The sequence below is a fragment of the Oncorhynchus clarkii genome, chromosome 12 (assembly GCF_045791955.1).
Source record: "Oncorhynchus clarkii lewisi isolate Uvic-CL-2024 chromosome 12, UVic_Ocla_1.0, whole genome shotgun sequence".
Classification (NCBI taxonomy): Eukaryota; Metazoa; Chordata; class Actinopteri; order Salmoniformes; family Salmonidae; genus Oncorhynchus; species Oncorhynchus clarkii.
In genome coordinates, this window is record NC_092158.1 from 62194709 (window position 1) to 62220236 (window position 25528).

The 25528-nt window shown below is 41.8% G+C and overlaps 2 protein-coding genes across 2 annotated transcripts; both read right to left on the reverse strand.

Annotated features, from left to right (window-relative positions):
• Nucleotides 1–2772: 2772 nt before the first annotated feature.
• On the reverse strand, nucleotides 2773–7425 carry LOC139422497 (zona pellucida sperm-binding protein 3-like). Its single transcript, XM_071173657.1, has 8 exons — nucleotides 7333–7425; nucleotides 4501–4671; nucleotides 4321–4424; nucleotides 3951–4042; nucleotides 3616–3794; nucleotides 3185–3273; nucleotides 3009–3100; nucleotides 2773–2902 (listed from the first exon to the last, which is right to left on the reverse strand). Exons 1-8 carry the CDS (start codon nucleotides 7423–7425, stop codon nucleotides 2787–2789), a joined length of 936 nt encoding a protein of 311 aa, XP_071029758.1. The 3' UTR covers nucleotides 2773–2786.
• Nucleotides 7426–11537: 4112 nt separating this feature from the next.
• LOC139420956 (transmembrane protease serine 9-like) lies at nucleotides 11538–19412 on the reverse strand. Its single transcript, XM_071171393.1, has 10 exons — nucleotides 19338–19412; nucleotides 16772–16792; nucleotides 16454–16616; nucleotides 15891–16165; nucleotides 15311–15447; nucleotides 14791–15067; nucleotides 14487–14664; nucleotides 13398–13654; nucleotides 13011–13108; nucleotides 11538–12901 (listed from the first exon to the last, which is right to left on the reverse strand). Exons 1-10 carry the CDS (start codon nucleotides 19393–19395, stop codon nucleotides 12512–12514), a joined length of 1854 nt encoding a protein of 617 aa, XP_071027494.1. The 5' UTR covers nucleotides 19396–19412; the 3' UTR covers nucleotides 11538–12511.
• Nucleotides 19413–25528: the final 6116 nt, after the last annotated feature.

A 25528-nucleotide genomic window follows, 5' to 3' on the forward strand; every position in this document is an offset into this window, starting at 1 on the left:
CTTTCCCATTTCTTATTCATCGCTTAGAAGTGTTGTAAATTTACCATCAAATCAACTGGGACATAGGGTACTATGGGGCGAGACGCACCCTGGGGTAAGACGTGCCCTCCCCCCTGAAATTCTCACAACAACAACAAATGCGAATTAATGTGAATTAAATGCGTGCCAGCTAGTTAGCATAATATGTCTGTTATCATAGTCAGATAATCCCCCAGTTATCAGGATTAGGGGTCGGAAGTAGAATAGGAGCCAGGGTTAGGATTAGAATAAGGTTTGGGGTTAGGATAAAAGCATATGCTAAATGGCATATGAATAGGGTTTACGGTTAGGCTAGGTTCAGAATAGGAATTAGGTTACGGGTCAGTTGACCTGGCGGAGAGGATGGGAATCCAAAACACATTGAATAAGGAAAGGCAGTTGGCAGGCATAGACTGGTTTTAACAGTTTTATGAAGCAGCACCCAGGATTATCCATCCGTATATCCCACAAGCAACCAGTCTGGCTCGAGCTGTAGGCTTCACACCCACCATGACCTCTACCCCTGCCACATCAACCTCCAACACAACTTCCACCTGTTGTGTCAGAATCCGAATTCTTTAGATAACATTAATAAATAAGATGTTTTATCAATTTTCCTAAGTATGCTTATGTGGGGAAAGTTACTTGTGCCCCAGAGAGGGGAGAGGTCAGGCTTGTCTTCTTATGGGAATGTGTCAGTAACTATTACATGTCCCCTCTGAGGTTGTCCTTATCTTGATTTAGTGTAAAGCCTAGGAGGCTCACTGTCTTTTCTGATCTTGTCCAGGTGGGGGTGTATTTGAGATGGGAGTATCTCGAATTGACAATTGACATATGCCATTGGATGAGGTAATGTTTTGGTCCTAAGTGGTACCAAGAGGTGGATAAGAACTTCGTTTAGGAGACCAAACTGAACGATAATTTATAGTTAATGCTGTCTGGCTATGGGATACTCCTCTCTCAAGTAAAGTCTTCCTTTGTAATGTTCCTAAGATCTGTTATTTGTCATGTGAGTTGAGAGGGGTGTGTCTTCACTATAAATGATACTAAGAATTGTTTTGTAAGCACTCTGAGAATTAGTTTATAGATACTGAATTGATCTGAGAGTCACAGGGCTATGGCGAAGCTCATAATTAAATATGGACTTTATATAACCGACTTGCGTGGTTTGCTCTCATAATTTGGTAATACAGGAAATTTCCACGACACACCCCACAGGTCTCCAGTGACCTTCCTCCAAATGTTGGTAAGGGAAACATCAGCACACATTTAACTAGGCAAGTCAGTAAAGAACAAACTCTTATTTAAAATTACCGCCTACCCCGGAAAAACCCTAACAATGCTGGGCCAATCGGGCGCCGCCCTACCTACGGGACTCCCAATCACGGCCGGTCGATTCAGGGTCTGTAGTTACGCCTTCAGCACTGAAATGCAGTGCCTTAGACCTCTGCACCACTCGGGAGCCCATCATTATTGAACCAATAAGTTCCTGTTCAAAAGTACCAGGTCCACAAACAGCAGCCATATTGGAGTCGCCCCCCAGGCCAAGGAAAAGGCCAAGTCAGCTACAGTCGACATCTTCACCCCACAAGAGGTTCCTGGAGGACAACGCAAATCAATAATTTTAAAAAGGGAGAAAGAAACCTGTGACGCTTGGTCTGTAATGAGTTCTGTTACCAGATACAGTGCAAGTACTGGGCTCATGAGCTATGCTGAAATTTAACTGGGGTGGAATTCATTCGTGACCTGTCAGAGGGGAAATGCCAGTGCTATTAAATGTTGAATCAGTTATATGTCAATGAATGTGCCAAAACCAATTTGCTCTTGAACTGCTGGGATTTTAAATCTTGCCTTAGGCGAATGATAGTCTAGTTAAACTGTTAGAAAAGTAGATGTTTTTGCCAGTGAGGTATGAAAGACACTGAAACCAAGATAATCTTTGGGGTAAATTCCCCTGATGGGCACTCCTAAATTTAAAAAAAAAAAAATAAATCCTGAATTGTTACCTAAGCATGGCCATCAACCACCTACAATCCCTAAACTTGGCTTGTCAATTTGATATTGGGGTGGGCTACTGCTGAAAAAGTATAGCCAACAATAAGCAGGTTCACTTATGACAATCTTTCAAATAGCGTTAGCATTGCATGAACACCTGCTGTGGCTATCATTAGCAAACTAATTATGCCAAGAGAAGTGTTACAGTTCAAGAGTAATCAGGACACTGGAAAGTCCAGAACACGAAGTCGCAAAACACTGAGCACGCTCATTGAGATCATCTTCTTACAACCAGATGGTCACCTCTTGGCTATTTTGTGTAGATACCGGCGCCGCACTACTGGATTTAGGTTACATTTCATCAGGATCATAGCATTTTGACAACCATTACTTTACAATGGTATTTGTTTCTACTCATTTTATTGAAACATGCTCAAGTCAAAGGACTTCATATCCATACTGGGGATAGTGGAAAGTGAGGCACCCTTCAGGCCACCTACAATTAGACGGCTGTAGAGACAGAAAATACAGCCATCCCTGTAACAGGTTGAAGAATTGTTAGTAACATGCATCTCATTGCCGTTGGGGGATGTTACAGTAAAATAACCTGCACACACACACCTGACAAGCAAAGTGTTCCAGACCATTACACCAACCAGTCAAATGAATATAGAACACAATGACAGGTGAGTAGGTTACAGGTTCAAGTTAATTTGGCATCAAAGCTGATACAATTAAACGCCAAGTGTAAACTATAGTCTTCAATGCCAAAATCACCAACCTTGTTCTACAGTAGGATATTTTACAAATTCACTGGGGATCCGGGTTTCAGAGTTTTCCACTATTGTGAGCGGTCCAAGAACAGAGTTTTGAACCAGGCACTGGGGTTCTGAGAAAAAAAAAATACACATTACTTCAAGCTGCAGTCCCATCAGAACTCAAATGAATATGGAACTACAGTTTAGTCAGGCTTGAAATGAAGTAGCTCAAAATACCTGAATCCACACCCCTCTTCAACCGAAGCTTGCAACTCGAGTCACAGCACTTGCAGAGGTCACTTTGAGACGGGTCGTCCAGCAGCTCCCATCTATGAATAAAAAAAGTTGGCTGTTGCATTGGCACTAACGTCATTATGGTCCAATGTTAAAGAATGTGACCAATACATACTTACTCTCCAGTCTCTTTAATGTAGTGGCAGGCCTTCTTTTCTATATCAAAAACCTCAGGGTCCCATGCAACAAGCTTACAATGAATATACACCTGGGGTGAAATAAGAACAGTCAAGAGCTACAGTATGAACAACCCAGTCATACCGAGAACTTGTGGTCCACTCACTTCCTCACCTAAGGCAAACTTGAAGACTGCAGGTAAAGCAGAATAGCAGACGAGTGGTACCTAGGCAGGAACCTGGAGTTCCCAGTCTTCCCATCTGCAAGGCAACTGAAAATGCATTGTGCAATGAGCAGACAAACAGAACTTCCATCCAGCAAATAAGCTAACTTTAAAATGTATTCAATACTTTTCAACATTTGAGTAGGCTGTGTAGCGCTAGGCAGTCAAACCAAAACATGCACCCTACATGGCCATAGCCAGGTCTGGTACATACCCCTTGGTGATGGGGTACACCAGGCTCGCAGACTGCAGTTCTGGTGTTGTGGCCGCCACACACTCCTCCAAGAGCAGCAGCAAGGGCTGATGGTCCTTCTGATCCACTGCTGCCCAGATGGGGATGAAAGAGCCCAGGGGAAACAGGCTGCTCTTAGCCAGACCAGTAAGGTCTTCTACATGCAGAGAGGGGAAGGGGCGCAATGCTCATACGTACTGTACAGCCACAGGTTTCAACTAGCTTTGGGCAGTGTCCTCTGCTAGGAATTTCTTTACCAGGTAAGTTGACTGACCACATTCTTACAATAATTGATGTTGTATGAGTCACTCACCATTGAGGAGTGCCATGTGGAAAACCAATCCTCCATGACCCTCAGCACTACCATAGGCAGGGATAAGGAATGGGGGAATCCATCCCTCAGGTCTACATACAAGAGGGAATGTTTAGTTTAATAATGGTGGCAAAGGCTTAGGAAGATTTGATTCCAACACCATCGCTAGAGTACACTACACCCAATAGAGCCCTAAAACTCAACTCAGTGCCACTGCATTTTAAAAATGTCATTCCCCTCTAATTAGGGACTGATTTAGACCTGGGACACCAGGTGTGTGCAATTAATGATAAAGTAGAACCGAAAGACAGCAGGCGCCAGACCTCTTAAGGTAAGAGTTGAGTACCCCTGGCATAGATAGCCCGGTTACCTTATGTAAACACACTTAATATGGTGATTAATAGCAGCGGGTTTGGGCTTTCGGTTAGGTCTGTAAGTCAGGCTGGTTGAATAGATGTGTTTTTTGCCAGTCACCTGGGGAATAGAAGGAGAAGCATTAGTCGTCGCAGGATCCAAAATGGCATACATTGGGTCAAGAGTTAGACATTACCCGTTTCTTGATGGCACAGCCATTGAGGTTGTAGTGGAATGTCGCCATCCCTTCTCCTGTGGGAAGAACAGAAAATGTGGACGGAACACAGTGTCCAAGGAAAAGACGGGCAGCATGTTCAACCAACTCTGGACTGACCTTCCATGTCACTTTAATGGAGTGTTTCTCACAATCCACATTAAAATCAAAAAAATATCAAATTTGATAATGTCATCATTCTCATCTCAAGAGCCAACACCACAACTTGGCTAGTCTGTTAGGCGGTCAGCATGAGATAAGTAGCCTATTCAAGTTAACATGGTATCAGCGCTACATAATCATATTATGCGTTCATTATTAGACGTACCTTCATTGGCAGCGCTTGCTGCTACGACAGCCAATTGTTTTGAGAGACATGACTGAATGATCTAGGAGTGCCTACAAACTAGAAATATTTATGGACCAATTGATCCTAATCATCTTAATTCTGAACACCTGTGCGAGGTCAAGGAGCGATAATTATAGACCTAAAAACTTACCAACATCATCAGTTTTGGTATTTCCTGGTCTGAAAACATCCTTGAATTTTTATGGGTTTTAAAGGTAAAAATTGTAATAGTCACATATTTTCCCCATAAAGTAGTCTGCAAAGCGTCCCACAAAAAACGATGGGCGGACGGAATAGTGACTTACACAGGATATAAAGTTGAATCAAAAAGATTGAACAATCTGGTTTGCTCAATTTGACAGTACCACACTAAGTGTGGATTAGGTATTTTTTATGCCACTGGCATAACCGTATAGAATGCAGAGTTTGCTAATGTTAGTTAACTATACTGAACCAAAATATAAACGTCGCAAGAAACAATGAAAGATTTTTCTGAGTTACATTTCTTATAAGAAAATCAGTCAATTGAATTAAATTCATTAGGCCCCAATCTATGCATTTCACAGGACTGGGCAGGGGCGCAGCCATGGGTGAGACTGGGAGAGCAGGGGTGCAGCAATGGATGGGACTGGGAGGGCAAGTGCGCAGCCACAGGGGAGCCAGGCCAAGCCAATCAGAATGAGTTTTTACCCACAAAAGGGCTTTATTACAGACAGAAATACTCCTCAGTTTCATCAGCTGTCAGGGTTGCTGGTTTCAGAGGATCCCTCAGGTGAAGAAGCCAGATGTGGACGTCCTGGGCTGGAGTGGTTACACGTGGTCTGCGGTTGTGAGGCCGGTTGGACATACTGCCAAATTCTCTAAAACGACATTGGAGGCAGTTTATGGTAGAGAAATTAACAGTCAATTCTCTGGCAAAAACTTTGGTGGACTTTCCTACAGTCAGCATGGCAATTGCATTTTGTATGCTATTGTATGTGTGAACGATGGCTAGCTCCTCGAATGATCCCAGTCCCTCCTATTGTGCATCTGTTGTAGAAAGAGGCGACGATTCTCAGAACATATGTGCTCTACAAATGTTTTATTTCCTTTTGGATGCAGGTATGTGGTTTTATCTATGTAAAATATGTTATGTATAATAAGGAGAGACTGTATTAATTTTTGTATTCAAAAATCATTTTGATGCATTGAGAGAAAGAGGCAACGACTATCAGAACATATGTGCTCTACAAATGTTTTATTTCCTTTTGGATGCAGATGCAAGATGCAGAGAGTGAGTTTTTTCCTGTTTATTTTTTTTCTGACAACAATGTATTGAGAGCGCTGTTTATAGTTAACCAACATAGAAGTGTGTTCATCAACAGACATTTTAATGTAACATTAGTGGTTTAGTGGCATGGCATCTTATAATGGTGATGAACCCAAATTCACTGCTGAGAGGGGGAGGTTTTTCTCATACTCTGATCAAACCCCTGTAAAGTGTGTAGGTGCAGGAGGTCCCCCATGTTTTGCTCCACAAAAAAATTGGATGAAAGCCCTTCATCTAGTGTTAATCCAAATGCCCCTGTAGATGGTCTATCTGAACTGGTCACTCAGCTAGCCCGGGAAATAGGGAGCTCCATTAGGGAAGAACTACAGAGTGGCAGGTCCAGTACTTATGAGCCACCAGTAAGTACAGAAAAGATAAGTGATCATCATTCAGAGTCGGTAGGATATGTAGATCTCAATAAAAATTAAGCTCATCATGCAATCAGACATAAAGGAACCTCCTACATATAGAGGAGATGTTACAGACAAATGCTCCATTCATGAATGGGAGGAGTTGATGAGAATATACTTGAGGAGGAAGGGATGTCCTGTTGGGGAACAATCAGATGAGATGATTAGTCGATTATCTGGCAAAGCAAGAGACACGGTAAAGATAAATTTACGCAATGAGACAACAGTTGATCCTACAGAGAAGCCAGAGATTGTATTTGACATTCTGAAACAGAATTTCAGCAAATTGGCCTATTCATGCATGCCCTTGGCTGATATTTACAATACTAAACCTGTACCCGGAGAGGCTGTTATGGAGTATTGGGTTCGAATGAACAAGGTGTCGCTGACGAGGGCCTTAAGAGACAAGGTAAGAAGATTGACAGCTCCAACTCCGATGTCGTTAGGATGTTTGTAACATACTGCCCTGACCCCAAACTGGCAGCCGTATTCCAATACAAGTCTGCTGAGAAATGGACTGCGAGTGAAGTACAGGAGAGAATCTATGAACATGAACGCCGCATGAAGGCCACCATGTGTCAATCTACCGCTGTATCCTCAAAGCAAGTAACAGTGCATCCCCAGATAACTCCATGTGAAGGCGGGGTCAATGCTGGTGCGTGCAGTGACACTTCTCTCACATCAAGCGCCAAACAAGATGGGCAGAGTGCAAGTATCGAGAGACTCATTCACCTGCTTGAACGTACCTTAGAGAAGAGCATACCACCCGTTATGGTTTCACAGACACAGGCCAAGGCACCATCTTTCGCCACCCAGCCCTCCAGGCGTAGGGAATGCATGGTTTGTGGCTCAACAGATCACTCCACTGTGATGCACTGTAGACATGAGAACCTGTGCCTCCGGTGCTTTTCCCCAGATCATTGGAAGTCAAATTGTCCAAAACCGGGGGAACGCTATGCCAATCCCGGTGGTGAGAGACGCCCACCACAACAGCAGAGATACTCACCACCACAGCAGCAACCATTAAACTGACACGCCCACAGGTGAAGGGGGGAAATGTGGGTGTTCAACTGTCTACCCCAAGAAAGAATTTGATGATCTCGAGAAAACGTATGAGATTTTGTGCTCTGATGCGAAAGAAGGAGAGAAAATTGTTATGTTAGGTTCACAAGAGGTTGAGGCTATGTATGTACAAAGTTATAGGTGCGCTATTTGATAGATTCCCCTGCTCCCCCTACCTCGGGCTTCCAGTGGGGAGACCTGAGGTCAACCTACCCTCTCCCCATCTCGTACTTCTGAGTGGGAGACCTTCCCAGGCAGTAGCCTGCCTAGCTCACAAACTATAATCAGGGCGCCCACTCCGACAAGGTTAATTGACCCACAGTCCCACACGGTGACATGATATCATTGACATGTCGTGCAAATGAGCGAAAACCGATCGTGCAAATGTCACCATTCCAAATTATTTTGTACGGGGGCCCCGTGCCACCCCCGGCAAGATGTCTCCCTGGGCGACTGCCCATGTCGCCTATATCTAAATTTGCCACTGATCATTGATCACTCTGCCACTGTAACCGATGGGGGCTCAGGGCGGTACCATTCTGCTCATCTGATGAAGGTGCACATGGATCAGATTCAAACTTTGAAGACCGAGATCGAGTCATTGAAGGCAGACCAGCAGAAAGAGAAACATTATCTAAAGGCAGAGATACAGGCGACAGAGTCCAGAGTCCAGAGCCAGGCGGTATTGGCAGAGAGTCACTCGTCATTGGCAGAGAGTCACTCGTCATTGGCAGAGAGTCACTCGTCATTGGCAGAGAGTCAGGTGGCATTGGCAGAGAGTCAGGCGGTGAATGACGCGTTGAAGAGGGCGAGGAACAAGATAGAGTCACAATCCATCACAGGCACACTTGTGAGCTCTGGAACTCCACCTCTGACAGGCAGAGTCAACATACCTGGCGGGTTCGTCAGGTTGTCTGTTCACCCTGACATTTCCATTTCTCTTCTGACAACAGACTTGACCAACTGCTCACCAGGCACAGAAAGGGCCGTCCGGACCATTATGCTGTTCTGCTATTCCAAGGATGTGTAACCGAAGAGAGATACCACGAGTGGACACAGAATACCAACTGGGATGGATCCCGAGGAAAATGTAGCTTATCAGTGAACCTCCTCCGGCTGTTCATCATTAAAACTGTCTCAGAAGTTTCTGTCAATGACTGATGCAACCAGAAAAAGCATTAAAGACAGAGTTAATGAGTACTTGAGGTCACAGAGAAAGTCTGGACATGGCCTGCTCTCCCTTCTGTAAGGAATTAGGCACTTTACCATGTTTACTACAGTATGTACTGTAGGCTATGTTTACTTGTCAGACTGCACAGTAGCCTAATAAACAAATGCAGGCGGCTTCTATCTTCAAAATGTTTAAATGCTTTATTATCCTAATGTTTAAAGTGTGTGTGGGCGACCTCATGCAACCACAAAATGGAGGATAAAGCATATACTGTACAGTACTGTATTTCTTCATCAGCATCTTTATGCTTTTGTTAATAAAATAATGATAAAAAATACTCTTTTAAAATGCGGATGTTTAATTCATTATGGATCCATAACAAATAACTATGGGAATAAATATCACTGAATGACAGAAATATTAGAGTAATGAAGGCTAATGAAGGTAAACAAATTGTTGCTTACTGGAAAATACTCTTTCAAAATTAATGGAAGCGACAGCATTCAGAGGTCAAGACAGTGCTGCTCTGAGACAAGCATGGGGGCTAGTCTTGATAAATCAACAAGGTTATATTTTCACTGAATCTCCGTTTGGGTATTGGTTAGACTACAATTAGGGTGTGGAAATGTTAGGATTATTTTGCTCTTACTGTTGTACTGTAGCCTACTCCCGACCGGTCACGTTGTACAGTGCCATTATGGGCTATTATCCGGACAATAGACTTGCCAAGAAGGAGGGTAGGGGGGACAATACAGTATTCAATCTCTCCCTATCCAAGTCTGCTGTCCCCAATTGCTTCAAGAAGTACACCATTGTTTCTGCACTCAAGAAAGCAAAGGTAACTTAACTAAATTACTATCGCCCCGTAGCACTCACTTCTGTCATCATGAAGTGCTTTGAGAGGCTAGTTAAGGATCATACCACTCTACCTTACATGTGTGGTGGTTAATTTATTTACTATCAAATGAGGGGAGACAAACTTATCACATAAGTCAGAGTTACCTGTATTCTTAAACTAAATCTTTTGGGGTTTTATCACCACAAAGACATCGTAAATCTTCTGTTAGTGTTAAATCTCCCAGAGGCCCACTTTCAGTTCACACAGACGCAATAGAGTTATAAGAACCCTCCATTGTGTTGAATAAAACAACCATTTGATGCAATACAAGTATTATAACATAATCTTGTAATTTCCACCATACATGACACCCTAGACCCACTTCAATTTCCTTACCGCCCCAATAGATCCACAGACGATGCCATCGCCAGCGCACTGCACTATCCCATCTAGACAAGAGGAATACCTACAGTAGCAGTCAAATGTTTGGACACACGTACTCATTCCAGGGTTTTTCTTTATTTTTACTATTTTCTACATTGTAGAATAATAGACATAAAAACTATGAAATAACACATGGAATCATGTAGTAACCAAAAAAGTGTTAAACAAATCAAAATATGTTTTAGATTCTTAAAAGTAGCTTTTAAGTAACACTTTGCCTTGATGACAGCTTTGCATTCTCTCAACCAGCTTCATGAGGTAATCACCTAGAATGCATTTTGAAGGAGTTCCCACATATGCTGAGCACTTGTTAGCTGCTTTTCTTTTACTCTGGGGTCCAATTCATCCCAAACCATCTCAATTGGGTTGAGGTGATTGTGGAGGCCAGGTCATCATTTTTTATTAATTTGTAAACATTTCGAAAAACAATTTCACTTTGGGGTATTCTGTGTAGGCCAGTGACACATCTAAATGTAATACATTTTAAATTCAGACTAACATAAAATGTGTAAAAAGTCAAGGGGTATTTTTGTCTCTTGGTGTCTTTCTTATATATAACTTTTTTTTAAATTAGAATGTAATGTAACATCTTGTCCTTGTCTATTACTGTTCTATACTTTGTCATGTGTTTGTATGTTTTATGTAGACCCCAGGAATAGTAGCTGCTGCATGTGTTGTAGCTAAGGGGGATAAACTATACTAATCACCTTTTCCACAGTGACGTTTATGAAATGCTGGCCTTATACTAACTTGCAAGAATTACATTTGTAGGCCCAATCTTCTGTAGCCATGCGCTAATGACAGTATTGCGCCAAACCTACCGAATTCATATGATTTCTAGAATGTTTTTTTTTTTTATATGCCTCAACTTTTTACTGTATGTTTTACAATTTGTATGGTGTTAAACATTTCCCACTAATTGGTAGCCACCGTCAGTTATACCCACATACATTTATAACTGTCATTATAGTTTGTTTCCTTATATTCTGCATCATTCCATTCCATTGTTAGTTTACCTTTCATCTGTCACATCCGTGTGTGTATTCCTGAGGATCGCTAGAAATCGTGGATCTTATTAAGCCAACGTATTACAAGTTGGGCAATAATTTGGGGCATGTAGCCTATTTGAATCATTATGGAACGCAGACCATACGTCACAGTTTAAACCAGGTAACAAAATCATGACAATTGGACAGTTGACATTACAATTCCATGATTAGTGTGGATAATTAGGGTAGTTTTATAGGAGTCTGGTTGGAGGACTCACGATTTAATTCCAGGAATATTTCAACCAGGATTTCTGGAAAACCATTTTGTAGTCTGGCTGAGTTACATCAGCCGGGGTAGATCTTTTGGGAAAGTTTGTGGAATTTTGCAACCCTACAAGAAATGATATTATGAGAATAGTATTATAGGAAAATATGATACATTATCAATTTTGATTATATTTTTTTAATACAAACAGTTGACTAGACAAAGGCACACAAAGCAACCATACATTTATTTACTAATTTGACTGTTTCACAGACACCTTATATTTTTTAAATGAAATTGTATTAATTCATCACTGACATTTAGGACTACTTCCTGTATAGAGCATGTTCTTCGAGTAAAGAAAACACTTAGCTAAATAATTTCAGAACATGAACATAAAATGTGTAATTTATCATTTAAATTTCTGTACACAAAATAAAGTATTACCCTGCTTCCATAGGGTAGAGGTAATTGTTAAAACACACAATTATATGCAAAGCTTAGTTAGAAACATGATGAAACACAAAATATACCTTTGACAGGCAGCATTTTGGATTCAAGTCTTCAATTCATTTAGAACTAAGTATTAGAGCTATTTAGTTAACAGTTTTGTTAAAACCATCATAACATTGTATAATAATCCATGGCACATGTCCAGTAAAGTGCAGTATGACTATCTAATAGTTCAGTGCATGTTGGCTACTTGCCATTTTGGCTCACAGATACTGTAGAATAGACTATAATCTTTGGAGAAAGTCAAGTGTGCTACTACAGTCATATTCATCTGGATATTAATATGTAACACTGTTACACATGCCCAGACAGCTTTGAACAGAAAACCATGCATATTGCAACTCAAATAGCAGTGCTGTTTCAATCAACAAATATTGTCCAGAAAATGTTGCTGCTACAAAAAAAAAGTGACAGTAAAAATATATATCACTGATTGGATTTGATATTGTTTTTCTTTACTAAGGGGAAATATTCATCATTCAATGAATGGAGATGAAGGCTCCCTGAATTCAATGTTGCAATCCTGGCTTTGACACACTGCCAGTCACTGACAGAAATGGATTAATTGCTAGAAAAATAGACTTTTGATTGGTTGGAAGTTACAAAAAGGGCTTGTTAATGGTTGCCATGGAGTTGCTTAGCGTCAATCCCAGCCCAACAGGAGGACAGAGGAGAGGGAGAAGAGGACAAGGAAGAGCGAGAAGGAGGAGTGGGCCGGGGAAGCTCCACTGCTGCCACCAGCTGAGGGGGTCGTGGGAGCAGTGTTTGTGGTGGGTAATAGCAAGGTTCCCAATATGGAAGTCAGAAAGTCCTTAAAGTGGGAGGTTTTGGTGAAGACTTGGTTGGGGGAGGCGCGAAGACTCCGGCTCAATCGTGCTTTGCTAGTGCCATTAGTGCTGGTGGCGTTGCCGCTAGTGCCGTTGCCGCTAGTGGCGTTGCCGCTAGTGGCGTTGCCACTGCTGCCAACAGTCAACACAGCAGTCTGAAACCATGAGCTGCCCTGCTTACACATCAGAGGACCACCCACATCACCCTATGGGGAGAGAAGCAGAGAAAAACATGGGTTAATATGTGCTTACTGTTATGGTCATATGGTTACGTGCAAAATAGTAAGACAGATTTATAGATCAACTGTGCCATACCTGCAGTAGTGTCACAGGTTCGATGCAAATGTTGTTCGAAGATGAAACATTCACGCATTCCACCACAGAGGTCTGGAACTCCTGCAGGACTTGCTCAGCTGAGGACACAAAGAGAGTTTATTACTTATCATACCAATACACACACACATACCCACCTATACTCCTAAGGTCGTATCTTTCCGGAAACAATCCCTAGCCAGCCCCTACCCTAGGCATTTGTGTACATCCGAGAGGCCTGGATAGGGTGTAAGCAATATGTTAAATCCCACCTATCGTATCAAAGGACCTACAGCAATTCCATTGCTTTTCCAATTCTTTTAAATCTATAGAGCTTGTTACTGAACAGGCACATGTCTAACACACAAAGACAGTTGTCCATCCACTCACCCCCACCCTGGCCAGTGCCCCAGCCAGCCACCCAGCACTTAGTCCCTGTGCTGAAGGTGCTGGTTCCCTGGTCCACACAGATAGGCTGGATGTAGTTAGATAACTTGGGTTGGCTGGCCAGTCGGAGGATGGCCACGTTGTTGCCCGTCAAGTTGCTCATGGTGATGTTGATGACGTTCAGGGTTACCTCATTAGGGTTGGAGCCGTTTTGCTTCAGACGACCCAGGATCACGGTCCATTGAGAGGCGTTGGGCTGGCTGGAGAGATGGAATGAGTTGTGTTTAGTGAGGGACACTAAACTCTACATTCTGATTGCTGTCTTGTGAAATGCCTATGTACTGCCTATAAATGTGATATGTAGGGGTTATGTATGCGTTATGAAGAATGTGTTATTCCCTAGGTAGACACCCGTCATACAATATCTAACTTTTTGGACGACCCCGACCAAATTTGCATAGAAATTTCATTCCCGTCGAAAGCAAGTCTAAGAAGTGGTATATTTCTATGCTTCCCATTCTGAGGTTTTTGCATCTTTTACTTTTTTAAACCAGCTTCAAACAGCTGAATAGACAATATTTTTGGTTATGGAAAAATATATTTCAGTGTTTTAGAAGGTGATTCTCCACACAATGACTGCTTGTTTTATTACAAACTAAAGTTAGATAAATGGTGGCGCAATTTCGTTAGTGCATCTAACTCTTTAGTATGAATGTTGTCATCATTTTGAATGCAATTATGATTGTAGCAAGTTGATATTTTCTTACTTGTAGTTGTTAGCATGAGTATTAACTAAATTCATATGTACTGCTTATGAATGTGACATGTATGGGTTATGTATACTGAACAAAAATATAAACCCAACATGTAAAGTGTTGTTCCCATGTCCCTAAAATGATTTTCACTAGCACAAGGACTGTACGGATTGAAAAGGAAAGCGTCACTAAATGTTCATGTAATGGCACCTTCAAAAATCTAAATGTAGGTTACATGACTAGATTTCCTTAGAATCATGTCAGGACTGACATTTTAATCCGGAACTTACTGTCACTACTTGCTCTCCCCTTTGAAATACAGGTTGAGTTAACTTACCTGGAGAAGCAGCTAGCGTCGCTCATGACAGAGTCCACCGCCACTAACGTGCCCCCGCAGACGTGTGCTCCGTTCTTCTGTAGGCTGGCTATCCAGGGCCACAAGCCTGCTGTCGCCAACGAGCTTCCCCCGCCAATACGGGAGTTCAAAGAGGCGCTAGCGCTGCCACACACCACAGCTGCAGAGGGAGAGACAGATACAAGTTTGAGAGACAAATAAAAGGGAGTAATCCAGTAGTCAGATTTATTACAGAGGTAGAGATCAGTGTTTAGCCATATGCACAAGTTAGACTATAGGTACGTACGTGCGGGTGTGGTAGTAGGGGGGGTGGTGGTGGTGATTCTGACTGATGGCAGAGCAGTGCAGGTGACACTGCGGTCAGAGTCAGTCCCATTGGATGAGAAGGTGATGAAGCCTGGTTGGTCACTGGTAATCTGGCTGTTGATCCAGGTCTGGTACTGGGAAACTCTGGTGTACACACCAGGGAAATTTGCCATAGCACAACCGTTGCCAAAACTCACAACGCCGGACTGGATCCAGCGAGTACCCTGTTTGCTCACAAGCGGACCTCCTGAGTCCCCCTATTCATAGACAGATTTACAGTGTCACTGGGATTGAATTTTCACAGGATTATGAAATGTGGTGGGTCAGTTTCCTCAATGAAGCCTAGTCTTAGACAAATAATAATTTTCAATGGGGAATCTCTATTGAAAATTATTTTTAGTTTAGGATTAGGTATAACCTGTTTTCTGAGAATCGGCCCAATGTGTTATTGACTGACACTGTAATAAACGAAAAGGAAAAGGATACCCAAGAGATTTTACCTGACAGGAATCCTTTCCTCCTGCTGATAGACCAGCACAGATCATGTTGTCAGTGATGGAGCCAGCTCCATAATTACAGATACACTGTCTGTTTCCCACTACTGGCACATCCACCTCCTGTAGGACCTGTGGTAGAGCTGGGACGATAAACTGAAAATGTAGACACCAACCACTTATCACAGGCATTGCTGATATTCTTCACTACGATAAGTAGCTTATACTAGACAGTGTGAAGTTTGAATTGAAATAGGTTTGCTAATATGGGTGGTTGTTAATGGGACAATTGATAGCTGCAACAATCAAACTAGTAGTAGTAGTTTAAAGGCTAATCAAAAAGAACTGGTGCACATGAATGTTATAAACGTATCGTTCTATTTATCGTTATCGCATCAATTCAGGTAATTTATTGCGGTATACATTTTTGTCCATGTCGCCCAGCTCTAGTCTGTGGTGAGGCCAGGGACACTGAGGAATGACTTTCAACCCATGAGAAAAATGACTTCCTCAACATACACAAGACCTTTCAGAATTCTGAGCCATCATCAGTCGTACTTAAAACAAGCTATATCTGTGTACTCACATTGTACTCCACTGCTGAGGGTGCCCCAGCCTGTGACCCAGCTAGTAGTGCCAGCATAGAAGGAGCTGCCTTGTGCAGCTAGGCAGACTGGCCGGATGTAGTTGGTAAAAGTCACAGAGGAGGAGAGCTTCAGCAGACATATGTCGTTGTCACTGGTACTACTGATGTAGTTGGGGTGGCAGATGATCTGAGTGACCGTACGGCTCACTTCATTAGGGTTGGAGCCCTGCTGGTTCTGACGACCCAGGTAGACCACCAAATTTGATGTACTGATGCTGGGAAAATGAGAGTTTTGAAGTTAGAATTGTATTAAATGTTTGAAGGGCCTGTAGCTCCCACCTCAGCAATATTTGAGAATTATCATTATCTACGAACTGCTCCCTTTACTTCCCACATCTCATTTTGGAAACATGGGGAGGAAAGTCTGTTTACTGTCCCAAAAAACATAGTGGTTTTATGTGATCACATGAAAATCTAAATGTATTATTGTCATTATTATGACAGTTTGTAGAAATACTACAATACAGATTTGATTGAATTAAGCACAGTTTATGGGCGCTCACCGGGGAAAGCAGTGAGCAGCAGTCAGCACCCACTCTTTGTTAATAAGGGATCCCCCACAAAAATGGCTGCCAGATCTCTGCAGACTGGCCTGCCATGGCCAACTCCCTGGAGGAGCGTCCTGACCCCCCACGATCCTAGTGTTGAGAGGAGAGGTTCCACACACTAACAAAGACACAGATGGATGAGGGATTACAAAATAGACCACACACAGGAAGTGAAGAGATTAAAGCTCACTTGTTAGTCAGTGAATAGGTGCATGGTTAAGTCATTCAATTAGGAAAATAACTGAAATTTGATTGAAAAAGGAGGGGACTTACCATCCAACTGAGAGTGAGACACTGAAAAACAGGAGAAGCAGAAAAAAGTTGAACAATTTGGTTTTGGCAAACATATGATTCATAACTTCTCACCCCATTGGTTTTATAGTAGCAACATACAGTCTTGGTTGGGCCTGTACTCTGTCTGTACTCTGTCTGTACTCTGTCTGTACTCTGTGTATTTAGTGTCCATACAGACTTTTCCTGTGAACAAACTCTCTCAGCTGATTTGTTATGAGTCTGAGGATTGTCAAGACAAACGCCATCTGTCAAGACAAACGCCATCTGTCAAAACGTCTTTCATCACTGTGTATGTTACCTAATACTACTGTCCACTTAACATTGTCCAGAATGTGTTTAATACTAATTAGCACATTACCTATTAAAACAACCTAGGAGAATAGATTACTCTCACAATTACTAAGATATTGTTATGCTAATACTAGATAAATATAGTTTGTGGAATAAAGCCTTATGAATAAGATAACGAGGATGAGGAAATATATATACTGCATCTTTAGAGGAGAGCAAAAGTAAAACCGGCTCATCAGGAAAAAAACACCAAGAAAAAATGCACAATCATTCAATGAAGCAATGTGGTCACAACAGTCATCATTGCTGTAGGACTGTATGGGGATTTCACATGAAACAATACTTGGTCATGTTTTATAATGCATTCTAAGATTCTAAGTCTAAAAAGGATAGTTCACCCAATCACCCTTCTCTTGCCTCCACTATTGTTTTAAATCTTCTCTGTATGTGACAAATCAATGGTCTAAAGAGGCTTCCTCTCCTCACCTACGTTCCTTTATTTGAGCTAATCTAAAAGAACTAGACAGGAGAAATGAAGCCCACTGCTAAACGTCTGTCATAATAACACTTTCACCTCCTCTGTCTTTTCAGACCAGTGAAACTAACGGCGTGACTGTCAGCTTGACTGGCTTCACATTCTGTCTCCACCCACTAAATTAAAATCAGGTAATGTTTTTTAATGAATGTATACAATAGAGGTAAACAGACCAATCAGACTTATCTACAAACTGATTTGTGTTTCTATAAGTTCATTGCATTACATAATGACCATATAAAATATTCTATCCCATCCAACTGTTTTTGTGACGACAAACATGACCAACGTTCCTACACTTTGGAACCTACATTTCTTCCCTGTACTCTGCCCTTAATGACAAGGACAGACGAGCATTGCACAGCATAGTTTCCATTAAGATGGAATATGTAATTGTCAGCGGAAGGCACAACATTTCCTTTACATGCTAATTGAACTAGTGTTAAAAAGCCATTCAATGGTATTGCGCAATTCTCCAAACACTTCAGAAGGCAATCACACACACACACACACACACACACACACACACACACACACACACACACACACACACACACACACACACACACACCCACACACACGTGAAAGACTGATAGGCCTAACTAAGGTGCGTCTTTTTCACATCAGGTCCAGTGGCACAAACAGGGGCACCAAATGTCAATCATTTTACAGGCGCATTGATACTGGCTTTACAGCTGTATTAGATCTAAGAACAAACCAGAGTCATACAGACTGCAGATGTGGTACATGTTTCAATTTACAAAGAAGTCTTTAGAATAGAGAAGTCTCTTCTTGACAGTGCTTTAGATTTTTATATCAGGCTGTTCACAAATGCAAATTTTCATGCAAAATAGTCCTGAAGGGGATTTGTCTGGCTGCCTAGTTTGTATCATGTTGTCCCCCATTTTCTCGTCGGGATGCTTTAATGCTTCATATCCACACTGCTCGCTAACCCAGAAGTCAGCCGCTCCAATATGTCTGGTTAACACTAGATTACACCGCCAAAGTCATAAACCCTGCCTATTTCTACAATTTCAAACCTAACCTTAATCACACTGCTAACTTAAAGCCTAACACTAACCTTAAATTAATACCAAAAAGCATTTTGTTTTTTCAATATAGACAATTTTGGGAACCAATGTGTCGGAGGCAAACACGGTCAAAGAAAAAGCCCAGCTGGCCTATACCCTCCCCGGGCCTGGATGACGCTGGGCCAATCGTGCACCGCCCTTGGGAGCTCCCGGTCACGGCCGGCTGTGACAACTTGGGCTCGAACCCCCTTCACTTTCCTTACGGCGTTGAAATTAGATGTACAAGTTCAACTGGTCCACAAAACCTAAAACACACTGACCCTTTTGCAGTGTAATCAAGTTATGAGGCTCCACTTTAGACTGATAAATGTCTTTAAGGACACACGTTATACCTTACTCACACAACATACATTCACATCTTAGACAAATATTTGACAAATGTGAACGTTCTGCCTTAAAATTAGGCACAGGACCTCCCTCAAGGCCCAAAACACAGGTCTCTCTCCTGTGTGTCACAAGGCACATGACATCCTGTTGGCTTTGACTGTCGTTATTGGCTATGCCTGTATTTTATAAATAGTCAATAAGGCCGACCACCAAGAAAATTCTATAATCTGACCAACTCCTTGACTCCATTCACCAGTCAATGGAAGGAAAGCAGTGGAATAACGGGAATCTCGTCTCCTACCTTTTGAAAAGAGGGTAACTAGTAGAGTCACCAAACAGAGTGCTTTGTAGACTTCCATCGTTTCAATGCCCACCACTACAGCCTGTCCTGTTGAGTGTTCATACATTTATACTCCACCCTGCCTTCACTCCTCCCCTTTATCTATCTTCCTCTCTCACACTGAAACCTGAGACAAACCCACACCCTGATACACCTGTTCTCTCTCCTCCGTCTCTCCTCCGTCTCTCCTCCCTCTCTCCTCCTTCTCTCCTCCCTCTTTCCAAATCAAACACTTTAGAACACCCTGAGTCTTGGTTGTCACAAGGGCAAGGCCATTGGTTTTCCATTGCTGTAATCTGTGATCATTTCTCCCATCTATCTATCTATAGATTGGTGTAGATATGTATCTATCTAATTTGTCATTTACCCTGTGTATAAGTTGCACCGTTATGTTCAAAGGGCTGTGTGTGAGTTTAGTGTGTGTGACGAGAAGAAAATTGTACAGTAACCTGTTCAATGACACAGCGTGTATTTCTTTTAAATCTATCACTTGGTGGTTTCATTTCAGAGAGACAAATAACCATGTCCCAAAAATATTTTCCAAAATGATTCAATAAAATATGAGGTCTGTATGTATGTAAAACATTTACATCTGAAAATGTAATTTAATCAGATGCTCTTATCCAGACTGACTTACAGTGAGTGAATTCATCTTAAGATCACTAGGTTTTGCAACAACAACAAAAATCATAAATCTAAAATGTATGAATTGAAAATCTGAGATCAGTAATACTTTATACACAAAGTACACATAACCAATGATTTCTGATAAAAACACACAATGGCCTTCCCAAAGAGCTCAGTGACTTTCAACGTGGCACTGTCATAGGAGGCCACCTTTCCAATAAGTCAGTTTTCTGCCCTGCTAGAAGTGCCCGGGGCAACTATAAGTGCTGTTATTGTGAAGTAGAAAGTCTAAGAGCCACGTTGGTACCTGGTTAAATAAAGGTGAAATAAAAATAATAAGAGCCACGTTGGCTTAGCCACAAAGTGGTAGGCCACAGAATCTCACAGAACGGGACCTCCAGGTGCTGAAGCACACAGTGCGTAAAAATCGCCTGTCCTCGGTTGCAAAACTCACTACCGAGTTCCAAACTGCCTCTGGAAGCAACATCAGCAAAATAACTGTTCGTTGGGAGCTTCATGAAAAGGGTTTCAATGACCGAGCAGCCGCACACAAGCCTAAGATCACCATGTGCAATGCCAAGCGTCGGTTGGAGTGGTGTAAAGCTCGCCGCAGTGCAAACGTGTTCTCTGGAGCAGTGCAAACGTGTTCTCTGGAGTGATGAGTCACGCTTCACCATCTGGGTTTGGCAGATGCCAGGAGAACGCTACCTGCCCCAATGCATAATAGTGCCAACTGTAAAGTGTGGTGGAGGAGGAATAATGGTCTGGGGCCGTTTTTCATGGTTCGGGCTGTGCCCATTAGTTCCAGTGAAGAGAAATCTTAACGGTCAGCATGCAATAACATTCTAGATGATTCTGTGCTTCCAACTTTGTTTAATGAAGGGCCTTTCCTGTTTTAGCATGACAATGCCCCCGTGCACAAAGTGAGGTCCATATAGAAATGGTTTGTCAAGATTGGTGTGGAAGAACAACTGGCCTGCACAGAGCCCTGACCTCAACCCCATTGAACTCCCTTGGAATGAATTGGAACGCCGACTGCGAACCAGGCCTAATCGCCCAACATCAGTGCCTGACCCCACTAATGCTCTTGTGGCTGAATCGAAGCAAGTCCCCGGAGCAATGTTCCAACATCTAGTGGAAAGCCTTCCCAGAAAAGTGGAGTATGTTATAGCAGCAAAGGAGGACCAACTCCATATTAATGCCCATGATTTTGGAATTAGATGTTCGACGAGCAGGTGTCCACATACACTACATGACCAAAGGTATGTTGCCCTAAGAGTTGTCAGAATATTAGTAAAAACTCATTTACAGCAATAATTTCTACCAAAGGTGCTTCCACCAAGTATACAACTCTGGGATGTGGGGAAGCTAATGTCATCCCTTTTTAGATTTTATTTTAAAACAGCAAAATGTGACAACTGTGCAAAGCACTCTATTGACAGAAGACTTTACCTAAAGGTTGTGATGGGATGAAACCTGAAGGAGGAAAAAGCACCTGGCCCTGCAGCATTCCTGGCCTTCCATTATGTTCTACAGAGACTGAGCCACATACACATATTGTTTGTCTTTGACCCTCTTTGATTCCTTCTCAAATGACTTGCTGACAAATGTATTTAAAGATTTCCCGTACCAGTAGTTACTAGCTTTTGTTCCGAGCACTAGGCGTGTGTTGGTATTATTTGAGTTTGAGACAGCCATCATTCTACACATATAAATGTACTGTACATGTCGCAATACCAGCTTTGGGAATGTTTTATTCAGAGAATTAATTGTAAATTCAATTGACAAATTGACAATATTCTCATTGGAAATAATAGGCAATTCACTGATTGCGAAATTGTGATTTATTATGGTGAGTGAACTGAATTGAGATGGGGCCACATCCTTGTGTCACAATTCCAGCCAACCTGAATATGTGGCGGTCTCACCCATCCTTTTTTAAGCCCTTCAACCCTTCAACTCCCAAGCCATAAGACTCCTGAACATCTAATCAAATGGCTACTCATGGATACTATTTGCATTGCCCCCCTTTTAATGCTGCTGCTACTCTCTGTTATTATCTCTGCATAGTCACTTTAATAACTCTACCTACATGTACATATTACCTCAACTAACCGGTGGCCCCGCACATTGACTGTACCGGTACCCACTGTGTATAGTCTCGCTATTGTTGTTTTACTGCTACTCTTTAATTATTTGTTACTTTCATTTCTTATTTTTTAAGAATTGTTCTTAAAATTGTTGGTTAAGGGCTTGTAAGCATTTCACTATAACCTGTTGTATTTGGCACATGTGACAAATAAAATTTGATTTCAAAGAGACAAATAACAATGTATACATTTTTTAAACATTTTTATTATTTCATTACAGTAATATGACATCTGCATGTAAAACATTTACATTTGAAATGCCTGTCATTTAATCAGATGTGGGGTGTGATGATATAAGCAATCACCTTCGTTTTTTAATTTGATATTAATACAAAAGAAATCTAATGTAATCCCTTTTAGGTTTTCATTTTAAGGCAGCAAAATGTGACAACTGTGCAAGGCACTGTATTGACGGAAGACATTACCTAAAGGTTGTGATGGGATGAAACCTGAAGGAGGAAAAAGCACCTGGCCCTGCAGCATTCCTGGCCTTCCATTATGTTCTACAGAGACTGAGCCACATACACATATTGTTTGTCTTTGACCCTCTTTGTTTCCCTCTCAAAGTACTTGTTGACAAATGTAAACATACCTGTATCGGTACTTACTGTTTGCTCTGAGCACTAGGTGTGTCTTAATATTATTTGAGTTTGAGACAGCCACCCTTCTACGCATTCGACGTGTACTGTACATGTTACAATACCAGCATTGGGGCCGTTTTATTCAAGGAATTAATTGGATATTCAATTGACGTAGAGAATATTCTCATTGGAAATAATAGGCTATTCACTTATTTAGAAATTGTGATTTATTATGGTGAGTGAACTGAATTGAGATGGGGCCTCATCCTTGTGTCACAAAAAATTAAGATAACTCCCACACACAGGCAATTTTTACCTGCACATTTACTATTAATGTTTTAGTCAGAGACCTTATCGAAGAAGTGTCTTTATTTTTTCCCTATTCCTCTGTCACACCAGTATTTACAGCCAAACCCCTAATTTCCTCTGCTACAAAAATATAAACGCAGCATTCAACAATTTCAAAGATTTTACTGAGTTTACAGTTCATATAAGGAAATCAGTCAAATGAAATACATTCATTAGGCCCTAATCTATGGATGTCACATGACTGGTCATAGATACCTTTAAAAAAAAGTAGGGGAGTGGATCAGAAAACCTGTCAGTATCTGGTGTGACCATTATTTGCCTCATGCATCACATCACATCTCCTTTGCATTGAGTTGATCAGGCTGTTGATTGTGGCCTGTGGAATGTTGTCCCACTCCTCTTCAACAGCTATGCGAAGTTGCTGGATTTGGCGGGAACTGGAACACGCTGTCTTACACGTCGATCCAGAGCATCCCAAACATACTCCATGGGTGACATGTCTGATGAGTATACAGGCCATGGAAGAACTGGGACATTTTCAGCTTCCAGGAATTGTGTACAGATCCTTGTAACATGGAGGCCATGCATGATCTTGCTGAAACTTGAGATGATGGTGGCAGATGAATGGCCTCAATGGGCCTCAGAATCTCATCACGGTACCTCTGTGCATTCAATCTGCCATCGGTAAAATGCTATTATGTTTGTTGTCCGTAGCTTGTCCGTAGCTTGTTCTCCGTAGCCCCCCCCCCCCTCAGACAATCCCGCAGGTCAAGAAGTCGGATGGGGAGGTCCTGGGCTGGCATGGTTACACGTGGTTTGCGGTTGTGAGGCCGATTGCATGTACTGCCAAATTCTCTAAAATGACGTTGGAGGCAGCTTACGGTATTTGCATGCTCCCTCAAAACTTGAGACATCTGTAGCATTGTGTTGTGTGACAAAACTGCACATTTTTAAATGGCCATTTATTGTCCCCCTGCACAAGGTGCACCTGTGTAATGATCATGTCTGGTGGATGGATTATCTTGGTATAGGAGAAATGTTCACTAACACAGATTTAAACAAATTTGTGCACAGCATTTGATAGAAATAAGCTTTTTGTGCCAATGGCAAATTTCTGGGGTATTTTAATTCAGCTCATGAAACATGGGACCAACACTTTACATCTTGCTTTTATATTTTTGTTCAGTGTAATATAAAAACGCAAATAAAGTGGCTAGCAATATCATTTGAAGAATCACCATGAAGCAATTTTAAACGATAGTAGGCAGTTCCACCACCACCAACAACCAAGGTACACAATCTCTGACCAAGGTACACAAAGTATATGGGGGGCCTTTCACCAAACATGATTTATTAACCATAATTCATCTTTTAACCCTGCGTTCCTGTGGCCTTTATGCTGGAGTCAAACTCCTTCATGTTCCTATGCTAGTATATTTGTCTATTCTCCTTCCTGTGGCTCCATCAAGTCATAATGGCCAACTTCCAGAGTAATGTTCTCATCAACACTCAAAACCACTTGGTTAAATGAATCAAGTCCATCCAGTACTGTATATTCACATGAAAGCTGTGACAATGCTAATCTTACGTAGCCTTGGTGAACTGGCCCTACCGGTTTATCTACCCATGCCTCTAATAATCCTCCATATGTACACGCCAGGGGACAGTAACAGACACAAATACACAGGATAAAAATAGTACAGCTCATTATGGCCTGAAAGTGCAAACTCATCCTAGCATTTGAAGGAAATCAGGGACTGAGTTGGGCCACAGACAATTGACGCAAACGACATAATGGAATGTGTGTTAACAAACATTTAATCAGAAATGATTCACAACCTTTCCAACACCCCCCAAATGTCCATGTGAAACTGCACGGATATAGTTTTGTCCACAACAACTTGTCCAAAATGGTTTTTATATATGTCAGTTTCTCGTTTGCAACACACTGTTGCAATACACACGTATAATACTCATTCCACTACACATCCCATTGTCATGCTTGATCGTAGTATATCCAGGCTGTAACAATGGAGAGATGGATAAGACCGTTTTAGTGATTTGTGTGCCATTCAGTGTCATTCAGCTCACAGATGATTACAATGATTATGATATTGCACTCATAATCATGATTCAGCCCCTCAAATAGTTGCATCGTTTTATTAGTTTGCTCATTTCTGCTAGCAAGCTTTGAGTTGGTGGGAAACTTGTCCCATTTCATCAATTGTGGCTAACAAACAAGTTAGGTATTCAAAGATCAACTGTGAAGAGTGGACACACCTGTGTAGGCCAGAGAGCCCTTTTATTCCTAAGCTATTGCAGCAACATCGTCAAAAATAAAAGAGCATGTGTGTTTCCAAAGTTTCACAATGGTACCTGTTTGTCACCAATAAGGATGGAATGTGCCCCAGTCACTTCTCTGTTCCCATCGAGTTTCTAACGCTCAGGCTTCTTAGAATGTCTTTGTGTACTGAAGAATACTCCA

Excerpts from the sequence above, each read along its gene's own strand:
- LOC139422497 (XM_071173657.1), bottom strand. The coding sequence starts at position 7,425 with ATGCATTCCCTACGCCTGGAGGGCTGGGTGGCGAAAGATGGTGCCTTG. Across the intron at positions 4,425-4,500 it reads GCTGTGCCATCAAGAAACGG|GTGACTGGCAAAAAACACAT; the intron begins GTAATGTCTAAC and ends TCTATTCCCCAG. Across the intron at positions 3,101-3,184 it reads TACATTAAAGAGACTGGAGA|ATGGGAGCTGCTGGACGACC; the intron begins GTAAGTATGTAT and ends TTTTATTCATAG.
- LOC139420956 (XM_071171393.1), bottom strand. The coding sequence starts at position 19,395 with ATGGAAGTCTACAAAGCACTCTGTTTGGTGACTCTACTAGTTACCCTC. Across the intron at positions 16,793-19,337 it reads AGTTACCCTCTTTTCAAAAG|TGTCTCACTCTCAGTTGGAT; the intron begins GTAGGAGACGAG and ends CCTGTTTTTCAG. Across the intron at positions 14,665-14,790 it reads CCCTACTACCACACCCGCAC|CTGTGGTGTGTGGCAGCGCT; the intron begins GTACGTACCTAT and ends CTCCCTCTGCAG.